At 35.3% G+C, this 15,879-nt stretch overlaps 2 protein-coding genes across 3 annotated transcripts; one reads left to right on the top strand and one right to left on the bottom strand.

The window, feature by feature from the left end:
* Positions 1-1,407: 1,407 nt before the first annotated feature.
* LOC140044620 (somatomedin-B and thrombospondin type-1 domain-containing protein-like) lies at positions 1,408-9,753 on the bottom strand. Its single transcript, XM_072089207.1, has 5 exons — positions 9,102-9,753; positions 4,738-4,932; positions 4,557-4,650; positions 2,560-2,654; positions 1,408-1,797 (listed from the first exon to the last, which is right to left on the bottom strand). Exons 1-5 carry the CDS (start codon positions 9,334-9,336, stop codon positions 1,607-1,609), a joined length of 810 nt encoding a protein of 269 aa, XP_071945308.1. The 5' UTR covers positions 9,337-9,753; the 3' UTR covers positions 1,408-1,606.
* A 1,511-nt stretch (positions 9,754-11,264) lies between these two features.
* Positions 11,265-15,592, top strand: LOC140044618 (uncharacterized). Of its 2 annotated transcripts, XM_072089205.1 has the most exons (6): positions 11,265-11,395; positions 11,772-11,891; positions 12,044-12,199; positions 12,747-12,824; positions 13,559-13,589; positions 15,378-15,592. In XM_072089205.1, exons 1-5 carry the CDS (start codon positions 11,381-11,383, stop codon positions 13,568-13,570), a joined length of 381 nt encoding a protein of 126 aa, XP_071945306.1. In that variant the 5' UTR covers positions 11,265-11,380; the 3' UTR covers positions 13,571-13,589; positions 15,378-15,592. The 2 variants fall into 2 exon arrangements, with proteins under 2 accessions (XP_071945306.1, XP_071945305.1); XM_072089204.1 differs by lacking the exon at positions 13,559-13,589.
* Positions 15,593-15,879: the final 287 nt, after the last annotated feature.

Below are 15,879 nucleotides of genomic sequence, written 5' to 3'. Positions count from 1 at the left end.
TTATCACTATGTTCATTTAACATTTTTGAATTGTATTTTTACACAATACTACACTTAATATAATTTGTCTGCAACAAGTTAGTTTATCATATTTGAATTTATGTACACTCAATCACCTATTTATGGAATTTCTCTTTCCTTTTTTATACGATCGATATGCTGCTTTTGGTCAACAAGTATGGCACGCCGTCGGCGCATGATTTTGTGTACCATATTTTGCTACGACACTGCAGAAACCTACAAATCGTTAAATTACTTTCGTCTTCTTTTCATAGTATTGGTTATCAAGACCTCCAGAAATTCTGTCCTAAATTGTGCCAAGCATTCCATAGTAGATTGGTGACTGCTCCCCAAATTATATTTATCGAACAAACTGCCCAAAATATACAAAATGTTTAAAGATGTATTGTCCCCCAAAATCATTAAAAAGTTTATAAAATCATACTTTGAATAGTCCATTTTGAAGCTTTAAATTTTAGTGTTTTAAGGTAAATTATTTGTTTCCGATCCAATTTTTGGTAAAATTGAATAAATATTTTGTAACATTAAAATTGCATATTCAAAACAAAAATGTTAAAAAATTATTTTTTCAGGGGACAATATATCTTTAAATTGATCCGGGCAAGTTAGTATTACTTTGTTCAGCCTACATTGTATCATGTACGATTTCTTTTTTTTTATCATTAAAATTATTTTATTGCAGTATACAATACAATCGGTTACACGTCTCTAAATAAACTAAACAGTATTTAATTTAAATATTACCAAACTCTACAGCTAAATATAAATAATGCTTATAAAATATTCATACAGAAAATGCACATAGGGCCTAAATACTGTATAAATCAAACGTTATAATTGTATATCATAATTACGTTACTACGTACTCATACATGTTCCTTTAACCAGATTGACACCGAATCATGCATTTGCATCAATAAGCGAAACCGTATTTTATATCATATCTTTATAATAAACATTCATTTTACGAGATACTTTTTATTAAGATTATATATTAGTGCTTGTCGTTGTGATAAAACACGTGCAGCGCACACAGCACTTTAAAGTACGTCACTTACGATTAGGTTAATTCGGTAAAAAAAAACATTTTTATGATCGTGTGGAATAAAAACACATTATCTATCCCTGTCACGTAAGCTTGGTTCCCACTAAAGACGCAACGCTTGGGCGTAAACGCAACACAAACAAGTTGAACAATGACAACCGACTGTTCGAATAATCCATCGCCTGTGATTGGTCAAATCTCGTTTCCTTTACGTCCTTGTGTTGCGTCTAAAGCTTGGTTCCCACTAGAACGTAACGCAAGGACGTAAACGCAACGCAAGCGTTTTAACCAATGACAAGCGAAGTTATAGACAGCATCGCTTGTGATTGGTCAATTCTCTTGCGTTGCGTTACGTCCTTGCGTTGCGTCGCTAGTGGGAACCACGCTTTAGTGTAAGAAACAGGGACTTATGATTGAGATACGAGATTCGTAATATCATTGCAGCTGAATTCCGCACTTTGATGGCGGTATGGTAGGCACACTCCGGGGTGAACAGATGACACAAATTACAACTTAACAAAATTAATATTTTCTCCAGGCCTAGACAAAAATAAAATCGCTGCCCGTGTTACATGTACAGGGTTGTTCAATATTCTTTCGTATCCAGCGTCCTCTACAACCAGGGGAATCAATGGCCGTCCATCTTGTCCTCTCCCCCTGTACTCCATCTCCCCTACACAGACCATCGTCTTTCATGGCTGGTTCTTCACACTGCACACATAGCTCTGTACCTACAATACAGCAGAAACTATGGAATTAGTTTGAAATATGACTTTGTATACACTGCTTCTCTCTCAGAAGGAAAAGAAATAAACTATAAAAAATCTGAAACTCTGTCTCCACTATCAAACTAGTTAGACGACAAAAAAAGTGTGATGTGCACAAATATGGTAGTGATATGACATCATCGTGTACATATGGGCACACCACATTATTTTGTCACATGAAGTTTGATAGTGTAGACAGAGCTTTAGAAGACCTGGAATTTATCGTTGGACCAGTAAAAATAAAATTGTATGCTTTTATGCAGGAGATAAAAATGCGTCATTCTTGTTACATAAATGCTAAAGCGTGGTTCCCACTAGCGACGCAACACAAGGACGTAACGCACCGCAAGTGAATTGACCAATCACAAGCGATGGCTTATTCGCTTGTGATTGCTAACTGTCTATAACTTTGCTTGTCCTTGGTTAAAACGCTTGCGTTGCCTTTACGTCCCTTGCGTTACGTTCTAGTGGGAACCAAGCTTAACTGTCTATAACTTCGATTGTCATTGGTTAAAACGCTTGCGTTGCGTTTACGTCCTTGTGTTACGTTCTCGTGGGAACCAAGCTTAAGCATTTCATTTCTTGAATACGGTACATAATTTGCATAAACGTGTGTCTTCTCGTATGTACGAAACGTTCCATATATCACATCTACAAAGTCTAGCTGAAACACTATGCATCTTCCTAATATAGGTATGTATTTTTAAAAATTGGCAATATAGGTACCTTTTGTTATGACGTCAGTCCACTTGGTGCTAACCTGATTTCGGCATCCTTTATTAACCTTTTGAATGGTGAATGTTACACAGTATGAGCTGTATCTAAAACACGATGAAATGTCATATTACTAGATTTAGTAGTATACAGTAATGAACGAATTTATAGGTAGGCCTATATGATAGACTAGTGTAGAGTGGAGAGAGGGGATAGCCGGGTGTGGCCGGTGGGGTGAGGGGGATAATTTCAATTTCAATTTCTTTTGACAATCATTCAATTCTGTTCACCAGTGTCGTAAGTTTAAGTGCCGAACGATGTTTTTCGGATAACTCCTGACCTCATAACGACAACGATTAAAGTGTATAGGCCTACCTAATATCCATCATTCGTTTATTTATTTAATACGATGATATCCTAGGTGTTGATATATTCATACTTTCATTTAACCACCGTAATTCTAAACCGAGAGAACGTAATGATTACCTGGAGTAAGTTGAGCGACGAGTGATCGGGCTGGGTGAATCGGACAAAAACATAATTGATATTGAAAATTACTTCCAGATTTACTTGTAAAGTGATTCTTAATCGGTATGCAATATGATAAAGAAGTTAAATCATACCGAGGTTATATGCCTTAAGTGATAGACATAGCATTTTACATTTCGTGAAAAAATGAATGACATGCATACGGTAACTAACAGTTCTGAGAAAAAATTACGACGTCAGAAATCTTATTAAAAAGTGAAAACGCAACTCATCAGCATATAGATAGCCAAGGCATTAAAGTATCTAAAGCTCTGTCTACACTATCAAACTAGTTTGACAAAAAAGTGTGATGTGTCCAAGTATGGTAGTGATATACCCAAGTATGGTAGTGATATAACATTATCATGTCCATATATGGGGACATGAAAATTTTTGTTACATAAAGTTTGATAGCGTAGACAGAGCTTTTAAGTGATTGCAACGCTCATCTGCTGAGATTGGTAGATACGCGACCGAAACGCATTACAAATTAATTTTGTTTGATAGAGTTTTGTTTTTGCCTATTTCATATCGGTAGTGTCATTTTTTATCGACCGATGGGATGGCGTGACGAAAAAGTTTAAATAAATCCAAATTTATAATTACGAATTATAAGAACAATGTAAATTTGTATAATCTAATTCGTTTAAAAAGTTTCAAACAACTACAAAAGAGGTGAACTTTTCATAATTTTAATTTAATAATTTAAAACATAAAATACGTGTATGTAGTGGAAAGGAATTCAAATTCATTTGAAGAACTGTTCCTCATTTTCATGATCAGTTTTCGGACCATAATGGCATCCTCCCATTCCATAAAGATGAGTATGTTGTTCAGCAGCTGGAATCAATTAATTTGTTTTGATGTTTGTACTTTTGAACCATCTTCGTGGAGGTTTTTTTTTCCGATATATTTCAGGACGGAACAAAGTGGCGTAACGGCCATGAGCGCTCACTGGCTAAACCCAGGCGCCCGGAGCTTATGGGACCCCTGGGCAGTGCCCAAAGGAAAAACCCGGCATTAAAATATATGTCGAAGGCTAAAAACGCCCGAGGCCTCCAGCGTTGGAGGGCCACTTAAGCGTGGTTCCCACTAGCGACGCAACGCAAGTGAATTTACCAATCAAAAGCGATGGCTTATTCGCTTGTGATTGCTAACTGTCTATAACTTCGCTTGTCATTGGTTAACCCGCTTGCGTTGCGTTTACGTCCTTGCGTTACGTTCTTCTAGTGGGAACCAAGCTTTACTGTTCCTAAACCAGGGGCCTCGCGCGTTACGCCACTGTCTGGAAACTGTCACCGACGCTACACAGCCGTCCCTGCTCCCCTTCTTGTCTACACGGTCCCGAAACGAAAGCTTTCGAATAACGACCGACACTATTATGAACAATACCATCGTCATCGTAAAATATAAATCCCCGTGATCATCATTTCATCATTAAATTCAAAAGGCAAGTTCCAAAAGTATATACTATTACTTACTTTGGTTCGTCGATACCAATTAGATTAGTAATTGCGTTCCATTTTGGATTGATACGTCCTTTACGGTAGTGATATGGTAATATGTGTGCTGCATCTATAATATACAAAGCAAAAATCGGTTATATGTCAGTTGAACTGGTCAAATGTTCATGTTATACAATAAAATAATTGTTATACTCACTTAATTTTTTCTTTTTCTTGGGTTCATCATCACAATACAAACTCATACAGGCCCGTTTCTGAATTGTTTCAGGACAAGGCTTACCCCCTTCTTCAGCCTCAATTTCGACGTAACGTAGCCGGACTGCATGCCCGATACCACATTGAGCATTGCAACCACTCCAGTGACTCCAATCATTCACCACACAATCTTGTGCTGTATAAGAAAATTAAGTGATTTTTTTAAGCGAAAGAAGAATGAGAAGTTTTGTAAAGACCCTTAAAAGCAACACAAGCTTTAAGCTTAGTTTGCACTAGGACGTAACGCAAAGACGTAAACGCAAAGACGTAAACGCAAAGACGTAAGCGCGGAGACGTAAGCGCGGCGTAAACGAGTTGACCAATGACATTAAAGCGTGGTTCCCACTAGAACGCAACGCAACGACGTATCGACGCAAAGTGCTGTATTACGTAATCACAAGTGGGAACCGACGACGCAACAGTGCTGCAAACAACACAGGTTTGATTTCACGCAGGCGGGGGCAAACACAGTGATTGGAAGGCATTTTCTTACGTTGCGTAGGTTGCGTATCAAGTGGGAATCAAGCTTAAGCGACAGATAGTTCGGATAATTCATCGCTTGTGATTGACTCAGATTATCTGGCTTTTTTGGCAGAAGAATCAAACTAAATTTTGTTGGTTAAAGTGTTATTAAACGTACTCTAATTCGTAACTAATGCTTGGTTCCCACTAGACGCGCAACACAAGGACGTAACGCAACGTAAGTGAGTTGACCAATCACAAGCTATTCGAACTGTCGCTAGCTAATTGTCATTGGTCAACACGCTTGCGTTGCGTTTACGTTTACATCCTTGCGTTGCGTCCTAGTGGGAACCAAGCGTAAATGATTAATAGCAGTTAAAAATTATCGACCGGGCTTGATGTTCCAAACCTACCCCACCCACTCTCAATAATACGGATTACCAAATAACGGTTGGTAGGCCTATATTTATATCGATAGAAAAACTGCCAATAACAACTGCAGACAGCTCTCTCCTCGAACAGTACCAATGCCACCGGCATTAACTTCGTCCTTTTTAAAACTTCCATCAACTTTTTGATTGGCATATCCTTAGATGATTTTACTGTTAATTATTTGATTAAACATGGTTACAACAATCGATGGCACTTTTATGAAAAGACGAGCACGCGGTGAGTCAAAGGTCAATCGTTATGCAAACTTCCTTACTGACAAAAATATATCGGCAAATACAAGAAATGCAAACACAGGCTGGGAACGGAAATATTGCCCACATGACAGGAATTTTATTATGAAAACAATTTTCATTTGATCTAATTAATAATAGTAACATCTGGCTGCAATGAACTTTGTGATAGGTTGGGTCACTTTAACGGAAAACTCATTTCGAACTTTTTTGTTGTACTGTACTATCAAACTTTATATGAAAAAAATAATGTGATGTGCCCATGTATGGACATGATGTCATATCGCTACCATATTTGGCCATATCACTACCATATTTAGGCACATCACACATATTTGTCAAACTAGTTTGATAGTGTGGACAGAGCTTTACTGTAGAAATAGACATAACTTATTGTAGTAGGCTTAATTTTCAATAACTTTCCAGCATAACATTGTTTTAAATGTTTTTTTTTGTTCTCCTGTTCTTCATTTTTGGAAGCGTTTCGAATAAAGAATGAGAAATGTGCTATTAAACAAACTGACAGAACATTGCGTTTTTTCACACTTAGAGGTGTTGGGATAATTGAGCGGTACTTAAAAAGCACTCTACGGTATCACGTCAGTCTTCGCTTCGGAATGTGAATTTCGGTACTACGCTTCAACATACACGGAAATGTCACGCTTTTAAAATTACTTTATTTTCACGCATTTAAAATTACTTTATTTTCACGCATTTAAATCTAAATTAAGTATTTTAGTCATGGTGTTGGATTTCTAATTCATTGAACATTTTGGTTTTTTGAGATTGTAGGCCAAATACATTGGTGTATCTTCAGTGAGGAATCTATAATTTGTTTTTTTAGGACGATAATCATTGGATGTGTGCTCGAAGAAAAAACATACTGCTTTTCTCATGCACCCTCTCGTTCTCCCCAAATCCATGATTGCTTGGCATTCACCACCCTTACTTAACCAGGACGCTGCCATTGGGAGATATAAAAATGTCTGAGTGACTTTTACTTTATCATAATTGTTGAAACGACCAACATTTTGTTTACCGCATTTCAAGTTGGTGGAATTTATTCAGATTATTGCTGAATGTGATTCCATTAACATTTGCTGAATGTGTCGACATGATGTCGACATTGTCGCCATTATGGTATCATTTTCAATTACTTTGGAAACAAGCAATGGTATACACTTTGAATTGTATAAATTAGTCACAGCTTATAATCTGAACATAATATTTTAATTTACAAGTTTAAATCAGCATTAATTATGTCTTGTGCACTATTGAATGATTCTGCACCAAAATGAATAATCTTTGGACCGTAAAGTTCTATAAAGCGCGCGTCGACGCTGAATAAGTTCATTAGGGTATCCAATACACTGCCGAATAAGTATCAATATCGAATAAGTACACCGTTACTAAATAAGTGTTGATGCCAATAAGCAGCATAATGTATTTCTGCTGAGCGCCGCTGTCAAATAAGTACCGATATTGGATAAGCCCACCATTACTAAATAAATGTTGATATCCCAATAAGCAACATATAATGTATTACCGCTGAGCGCCGGTTTTGTCAAATAAGTAGGCCTACCGATATTGAATAAGTACACCATTATCAAATACCGCTATTCTACAATATGAGCGACATAATGTCTTAACGATATTGAATAAGTACTGGTACTATACACTATGCTGAATAAGTGCTAATATTCTAATATGATGTGTTACCACTGAGCGCCGCTGTCAACAAATAAGTACCGATATTGAATAAGTACTGGTACTATACACTATGCTGAATAAGTGCTAATATTCTAATATGATGTGTTACCGCTAAGCGCCGCTGTCAACAAATAAATACCGATATTGAATAAGTACTGGTACTATACACTATGCTGAATAAGTGCTAATATTCTAATATGATGTGTTACCGCTAAGCGCCGCTGTCAACAAATAAATACCGATATTGAATAAGTACTGGTACTATACACTATGCTGAATAAGTGCTAATATTCTAATATGATGTGTTACCGCTAAGCGCCGCTGTCAACAAATAAATACCGATATTGAATAAGTACTGGTACTATACACTATGCTGAATAAGTGCTAATATTCTAATATGATGTGTTACCGCTGAGCGCCGCTGTCAACAAATAAGTACCGATATTGAATAAGTATTGGTACTATACACTATGCTGAATAAGTGCTAATATTCTAATATGATGTGTTACCGCTGAGCGCCGCTGTCAACAAATAAGTACCGATGTTGAATAAGTGCACCATTACCAACTGCTATCCCACAATATTATAAGCGACATAATGTATTGATGATATTATTGAATAAGTGAATAAGTACTACACCATGCCGAATAAGTGCTGATATCCAATGTTACCACTGAGCGCCGCTGTCAAACGAGTACTAACTGATATTGAATAAGTACACCAATGCCTATAATAAGCGTTGCTATACCACCATTATTATTACCGATGCTGAAAGTGCTATCGGAAAATTATGTTCGGTTTAATTGTGTGTAAAACCACTGGTAACACTGTTTGAAGTTACCGTAATAAACTAACGGAGTGCGATGAAACACAAACAACCCGTTTGACTTGGTTTTAACAATCATATGTGAGTCAATACTTCAGTTTAATCAGAATAAGTAATGAAACGGATGGTGGAATAACACAGTAAAATACCTCTTTTTTGGAGGTGAGATTCGATTCCCACATTTGCGGTAATTTGGATAGGGGTGTGGCAGTGGGTGTTAATAATAAGAGATAGCACCAGGATATTAAAAGAATATTGTTATCGTTATCATATTCATTTATAGTATTCATTTATATAACAGTCACTTTTCATCAAATCGAAACGTATAGGCCTATATTGGCCAATTTTCACAGACGGTAACGGTAAGCGGAAAACAGCGTAGCTTGTCTCACGTGAGCGGAAACCACCCATCCGCTCCACGTAAATGATCATAAGGAATAACATAGATTCTATATTATTATTACAGTTACCGCTCGTCTGTGTAAATTGGCCTTTAGTGAAATTACAGAATAGAACATAATATTTTTTATAATGTTTAAAAGAAGCACACCAAGAAATGTTTCCCCCATTTAAAGACAACTTTTGAACCCGTTTTGTTCACACAAACATTCAATTTTTACTTACGTTGTTTGCATGTCCTATCGTAGTCCACGCAGCAGTCCTTTGTACTAATACAGTGAGAATCGCAATAACAGATTCCGTAAGATGTCGAGTCGATTTGATATCCTTCTGCCGTGCAGTTTAAAACCGCCCCGTCGCAACAAAGATCGCTACCATCAGAATTAGCTCCTGAACAAAATGCGTCAACTTTTACAAACAAACCAAGAAAAGGTACTAAAATTAAAAGTAAATTATTCATTCTGAACTTTTTTACACGATTGCGTTTGGTATAAAAAAATATTAAACTTGGTTTGATAATAATTAAACTCGAATTCACCCTCTACGTCACGAACACCAGTCAGCTTTTAAAACTCTTAACTGTTAAATATATTTTGAGACTGGAACCTGCTTCAACTCATTCACAAATATCAAATATTGTAGGCCTAAACTATCTTTCAATTCACAAAATATCAATGTCGTCCTCTGACATAACTTAACACGACCGATTATCTTTTCCAGTGGTGGTATGAAAATGGTCCACGCTTCATTTAGAAAACTAAATAGTTCTTCTCATCAATTCCGACAAACTATTATTTCCACTATCGGCTGACGAGTGAATAGTCGGTTGACGGTTGGTTGTTGAAAATATTGTCTGCTCTAAAATGAACGAACCCCTCTCGCGCGTTAACAACTAACTCTGAACCGTGCGATGTTGTCTTATTTATTTGATTAGGCAGCAGACATGGGCAACGCTTGATGAGATCAGAACAACATGTTAAGATGTCAATCTATCTTGGTCGTTCAGTAGGCCATTGGCAAAAAAAGCAAACATGTTATTGACCAATCATGTTCGCGTGTACATTCTTATCAATCACATCGTTCTTTAGTTTAAGTGGTTCCCACACATTAGCCGATAATCATAATCGTTGGACAAAAATACAATTTTCACATAATGGCGGATTTGTTGTACTGTAGCAATGTAACTACTAGTCTAAGCATTTCATAATTGTTATGGTGACTGTGATTTTATGTCTAAATGGCAAAATCTAGAAACTTTTGTTATACGATCCATAGCCTATGAATAAGTAGGCTCGGCTACGAACCCGGTCAGTATGTCAATTAGTTTTTTTAATAAAACCATGTACAAACAGGGAATATGCATCTAAGAACATAGATCATATATAGGAGAAAATTTATCTTTATTGTAAATAAATGCAAATACATTACTCACAATACATTTAATTAAACAAACTTTCCTTTTAAATTCACTGTCTCCTGGTTTAATGTTCATAGGGCCGAATAATAGGTAATGTCTATAACAGTTGCACGTGACACACGGTGAATAATTCCCCCAAGCAAGGGTGATAGTCTTAAATGTAAAATTAAGCATTTTAACCGCAATGAATAAAGAGATGGGCATATCTTTCAAGTATTGATCTCACTGAACAACCAAGAAGAATCTATAGGCCGATAGCTGCACTACATTGTAATGTTGGGGCTACCTTGTTGGAATGCATGGGCCTAGGCCTACATAGTTTCAACAACATTTCCGAAAAAATTAGTCTTTAACGTCATGTCCAACACCGGCCAATCTAACTTGATGGGATTTCAACAGTGTTGACTTAAGACAATTTATAGTTATTACAGGAATATAGCTAAGTAAACACACGTCTCATAAACTACAAAGTGGCCTTCTTGCCGCATTGCTTGTAATTGAGTCAGCTTTGGTTATTTCAATAGTTTACGATGTTTGCTATGTAAAGATATTAATGGAAAGTAGGCCAATATGTTTTGTAAGGACAGTGACGCATCGTTCGTGATCTTCAACATTAAATGGTAAACAGATATGCAACAAACATCCATTGTCTTTATAATCAAATGATATGGAAAGCAGCCCTTCAAGAGAAAGTTTAAAACAGGAAAAATAGAATTTAAACTTTCATTGAAGGATTATTGCCCCTCTACCATAATTGAAATCTCTGATAAAAAGTTTAATTTAAAAAACAATATTTGAAATCCATTCTGAAAAAAGGGTATTTTGGGGCCAGTCGAAATGTGCCTAGTTTTGGAAAGTTGACTACAGTATATGACTTTTCCTTTGTGACGAACAAACCGCAATTTATTATTTTCACCGGCGAGAACGACGTTCCATATTTTTTAGAACAGCGCCACCACCGTCGTCGTCATAAACAACTACCAACAACGTTTTTTGCAAGTTGAATTCTTCGTTTAAAAATACTGTTTTTATGATGAAAATCAAAACGTTCAAGACCTAGACCACATAAAGGTATCAATACATACAAATGGCGGATGCATCGGTAAGCAATAATAATGTAATTCATAATTAGTAAAGCACTTAGTAGACCTCTTTAGTCTTATATCCTTATATCTAGCCTTAGGCCTAGGCCAGGCCTAGATACAGTCTAGGCCTAGTTACAGACTCATTACAGATACAATCAGATGGACGTTTCGGGACGACGATAGGCCTAGCCTAGAAGCTACTGTAGTCATAGAATCTACTGCTACTATAGTACCTAGGCCTAGGCCTAGTCTAGACAATGTATAATGTCTTTTATTAATATATTAAAAGGCAAACATTTATTAAAAAGTATAACATTTCAACGAATTTTATTTAAAAAATGTTAAAAAACCATGTCAATCATATCATATTTATTTAATTTATTTTAATTTCAGAATCCTACATCAAGTCCATCAAATAGTACCCAGCTTCCGGTGTCTGTTATTCTTGTAATAGCCATTGGTGCCTACATGGTTGTAATAGCAGCTCTTTTAGTGCTAAGGCAATTTATCGTTGTAAGTATTTCAAAACAAATAGCTGGAACTGTATGATGGTCAAGTGTCCTAAACCACTCGGCTCCTAATATATATATATATATAATGTAATTAAATAAATTATTGATTATTGATGTTTTTATTATATTCAATTCAATCAATTATTTTCTTAGGCTAGAGGAAGCTGCACAGAGTGTTCGCCTTGTGGTAAAGATGATGGGTCATTTCAATGCTGTGACTGCTGGGTTAGCCTTGCAGAGTCCTGTAATTGCTGTGCTTACCCAAATAGAAGGAGCTGTTTAGATTCTGTTTGTGGACCACCATCAAATGTAAGTTTTATTTCATTAAGCTCTGTTTACACTATCAAACTCAAATTCAGATATACTGATTTTAGGTCACAGGTCACAGAAGACTGACAATTTATGGTATTACTATTAATTAACACCAGTACTTTACTATTGTTAAAATGTTACATGTCTTCTTTTATTGTCAAAGTTGTGAAATGGTATCTTTTTTGTGAGGGATAAATGTTATTGCTTGATTGATGTGTGGGGAAAACTAATTTTCAATTTGCAGAGAAATTGTAAAATATATTTTAAAAATGTACAGTTACAATTTTTTCCAAGTTAAAGAGTAATATAGTTATCTTTAATTTAACATGGATCTAAAATGACCACATAGAAAATGACCACATAGAAAATGACCACATAGAAAATGACCACATAGAAATGACCACATAGAAAATGACCACATAAACTAATTGTGTTTGTTTCTCTGATCACTGTGTAATATTTTGTAGTTTTATTCTATCCTCTATCTTGTGTGCATTGTGGTTTGACCTTTGACCTGCTTCTGTTTTTAACCCAAATTTCATAGCGCTGCACGTTAACAAGATGTCTATCATGCGATTCTTGTCAAAATGATGAATGTTGTGGTCCAGATTCCGGTTGCAATGTAAGTATTTAAAAAAAAAAAATCAAATTTGATATACTATCTAATATATTGGATAAAAACAGTTAATTAGAGATTCTGCTTTTACAGAGATTTTTTTTTCTGTGAAAATTTTGCCAAACAGTACAAAATGAAAATTGAAATCAAATCAATGAATATTAGCTATGGCCATTCACCTCCCAACAATAGAGGGCACTATGTTATTTATATTATCCATAAATTGAGAGACATTGCTAAAATAATGGTTTATAGTGTTTATCTGGTGGTCTAATATCCTATTTGTTTTTGCTAATTAAATCACCATGCAACACCATGTTTAACTGATATGCTTGTTAATAATTTAAATTACCTATTTAAAAATTAGTTGCATGGAAAGAAACCATTTAATCGGATGGCTTCCCTAGCGTAGAGTAGATGATAGCATATTCTGACATCGAATAATTTAAAAAAACATGATAAATTTGAAAATTAATCCAAAGTTTGAAAAAACATATTTTATACAAAGACCATGCTAAGAGGAAATTGTAACAGGCATTTCAATATGAAACATACATGATTTCAGTTTGATTTCATCATTATATGCCATAATCATAAGGGTAGCCATAGTTCATTAGTCTATCAGTTGCGCATAAAAGAACCATGGCTATCATTTATCATTTTAGTATTAAATTAAAAACATTTCATTAATTGTTGTGGATTATTTCATTATTGTGCCATATTCATGCCAATTTTCACAGATTCAATTTTAGCAAAGAGAACCAAAATCAGGTATGATTCAAAACAAACCAAATTTGTGTAATTGCAACCTAAATCAAGAATCTACTATTTCTTTAAACTTGTTTTTGCTTTTACTAACCTCTGCATAATAACCAGCACTGCAGATTTTACTCAGTTTTGTTGATATTATTGTACAATGTATTGCTTTATAATATGGGTGGATCCTGTCCAGGACACGTATGAAATGCGGAAAACTTGTATTTCCTGAGTTTCTTCCTGAGTTTCTTTGCACTTAAATTGGTTTTATTTTTAACATTTCTATTTGTAGGAGAAGCGAAGTTTTTTGGGTTGGGCACTTAGGTAAAGTGCTCTTTGTGTCCACTGCTGGATCCGCCCCACCCCCTTTTTTTTTTTTTGCTTTTGGGGTTACAAATTCTCTTTATATTTATTATTTTGTGATTGTGAATATAACTCTTATTTCAACTGTATATTAAACTCTACAGAAATCGGACTCCCTGAAAGTTGCAAACTCTAGTCTCCAAAATTAACATTTTGTAAAAATATTTTCTAAAAACTTTAAAAGTCTCAAATTGTTGTTATTACTATTTAAAATACAATTTAAAACTAGACTTTCCCAAAACTTGACATTTTTTCCAGCCGAATGGTGTCCGTTTTGTAAGAGTTGTGATTTTCATTTTTTTACCTTGTAATACTGAATAATTTATAACAGTATTTTGTATTGGTCAGTACTAAAGACATAAATACTTGTTTTGTTTTGTGAATGCCGCTATGTCTTTGTTTAGTATTAAAGTACATTTGATTTGACTTTCTTTGTTTTCTTCTTATTAACTGCAAAGTTTCTGTGTAAAGGTTAATTGTCTGTATCTACTTTACTTTCTGCTAAAAAATGTTTTATATTGCTACTGTGCATGTAAATTGTAGGCTGTGGGATTCTGCTGGCAAAACAATAGGGTTATTTCATGACATCCAAAGCGCTTTTTTTTATCAAAGCGTTATTCTGTTATGGTGTCTTGCACAAAGCGATTGCAGAGACTAAAAAATGGAAATTATCCAATTGTGCTTCAGCTGCTACGTAAATTCCGAAATAGGGGGTAGTGATGGCAAGCTATCACAATATTGAGTAGTTACTGAGCATGTTCAGCTATCTATTAACTCAGTTGCTTCATAGTATCTTGTGTCATGTGACTTTTATTGACCAATTGCCTAAGTCAATGAATAAAGTCTGACAAAGCACCTGAATAAATGAATTGGACAATACACAACTGTTGTCTTGTTGACCACAAAGTAAATTGTTATCTACTGCCTCCCCTCCCCCCACCCCACATTCTCTATTCTAGATATATTTTTGTATTGTTTCATATAGCATTGCTTATCTTGTTATTTATCTTATATAATAAAAATTACTTTTTATCTTGATGTGTTTGCTCTTAATGTGAAACTCTCACATTTACAGATTAATTTTAATTGCACTCTCATTTATATTTCCTTATTGCGTGCTTGTAACTTTTGTTTTTAAATTTTTTACTCAAGTATCACACGAAATTCACAAATTTGTTTTTCTTATTAAGTAAAGATGTTTTACCTTACTTATTTTTTCATGCAAAAACCACCTCAGCACTCACCTCTTATTTGACATTTGTACACGTTTTAATATACACATTATTTTTACTACAATTAATTTGCTCTACAATATAGGAAATATTGTAATAATATTTAATGTTAATGTCTTTATTTAAACAATGCTTGTGTTGTTTGGTTAATTGTGTGTTATCTAGCCTAGAGCTTTGTCTTATTCTTTTCGATTTTATTTATATACAGTGTGGTGGGTGCAACTTCGCATGTCATGCTCCGGAGTGCGAGTGTGCGGAAATTGATTGCTTGTGCTTTAAGATACAACTGACAACCTGAAGTTACATACTCTGCAACTGAATACTCTGCAACTGAGACAGTTATTATTGTACTGCAGCTGCTATTGTACTGTAGCTGATATTGTACTGTAGCTGATATTGTACTGTAGCTGCTGTTGTACTGTAGCTGCTGTTGTACTGCAGCTGCTATTGTACTGCAGCTGCTATTGTACTGTAGCTGCTGTTGTACTGTAGCTGCTGTTGTACTGTAACGGCTATTGTACTGCAGCTGCTATTGTACTGTAGCTGCTATTGTACTGTAGCTGCTATTGTACTGTAGCTGCTATTGTACTGCATCTGCTATTGTACTGTAGCTGCTGTTGTACTGCAGCTGCTATTGTACTGCAGCTGCTATTGTACTGTAGCTGCTATTGTACTGTAGCTGCTATTGTACTGTAGCTGCTATTGTACTG

This window comes from Antedon mediterranea, chromosome 3 (genome assembly GCF_964355755.1).
Source record: "Antedon mediterranea chromosome 3, ecAntMedi1.1, whole genome shotgun sequence".
In the NCBI taxonomy this organism is placed as follows: Eukaryota; Metazoa; Echinodermata; class Crinoidea; order Comatulida; family Antedonidae; genus Antedon; species Antedon mediterranea.
Note: the sequence above shows the minus strand (reverse complement) of the source record. Positions and strands in the feature narration are given on the sequence as shown.

Excerpts from the sequence above, each read along its gene's own strand:
- LOC140044620 (XM_072089207.1), bottom strand. The coding sequence starts at position 9,336 with ATGAATAATTTACTTTTAATTTTAGTACCTTTTCTTGGTTTGTTTGTA. Across the intron at positions 4,933-9,101 it reads CGATAGGACATGCAAACAAC|CACAAGATTGTGTGGTGAAT; the intron begins GTAAGTAAAAAT and ends TTTCTTATACAG. Across the intron at positions 1,798-2,559 it reads GACTGACGTCATAACAAAAG|GTACAGAGCTATGTGTGCAG; the intron begins GTACCTATATTG and ends GCTGTATTGTAG.
- LOC140044618 (XM_072089204.1), top strand. Across the intron at positions 11,892-12,043 it reads TGCTAAGGCAATTTATCGTT|GCTAGAGGAAGCTGCACAGA; the intron begins GTAAGTATTTCA and ends TTATTTTCTTAG. Across the intron at positions 12,200-12,746 it reads TTTGTGGACCACCATCAAAT|CGCTGCACGTTAACAAGATG; the intron begins GTAAGTTTTATT and ends CAAATTTCATAG.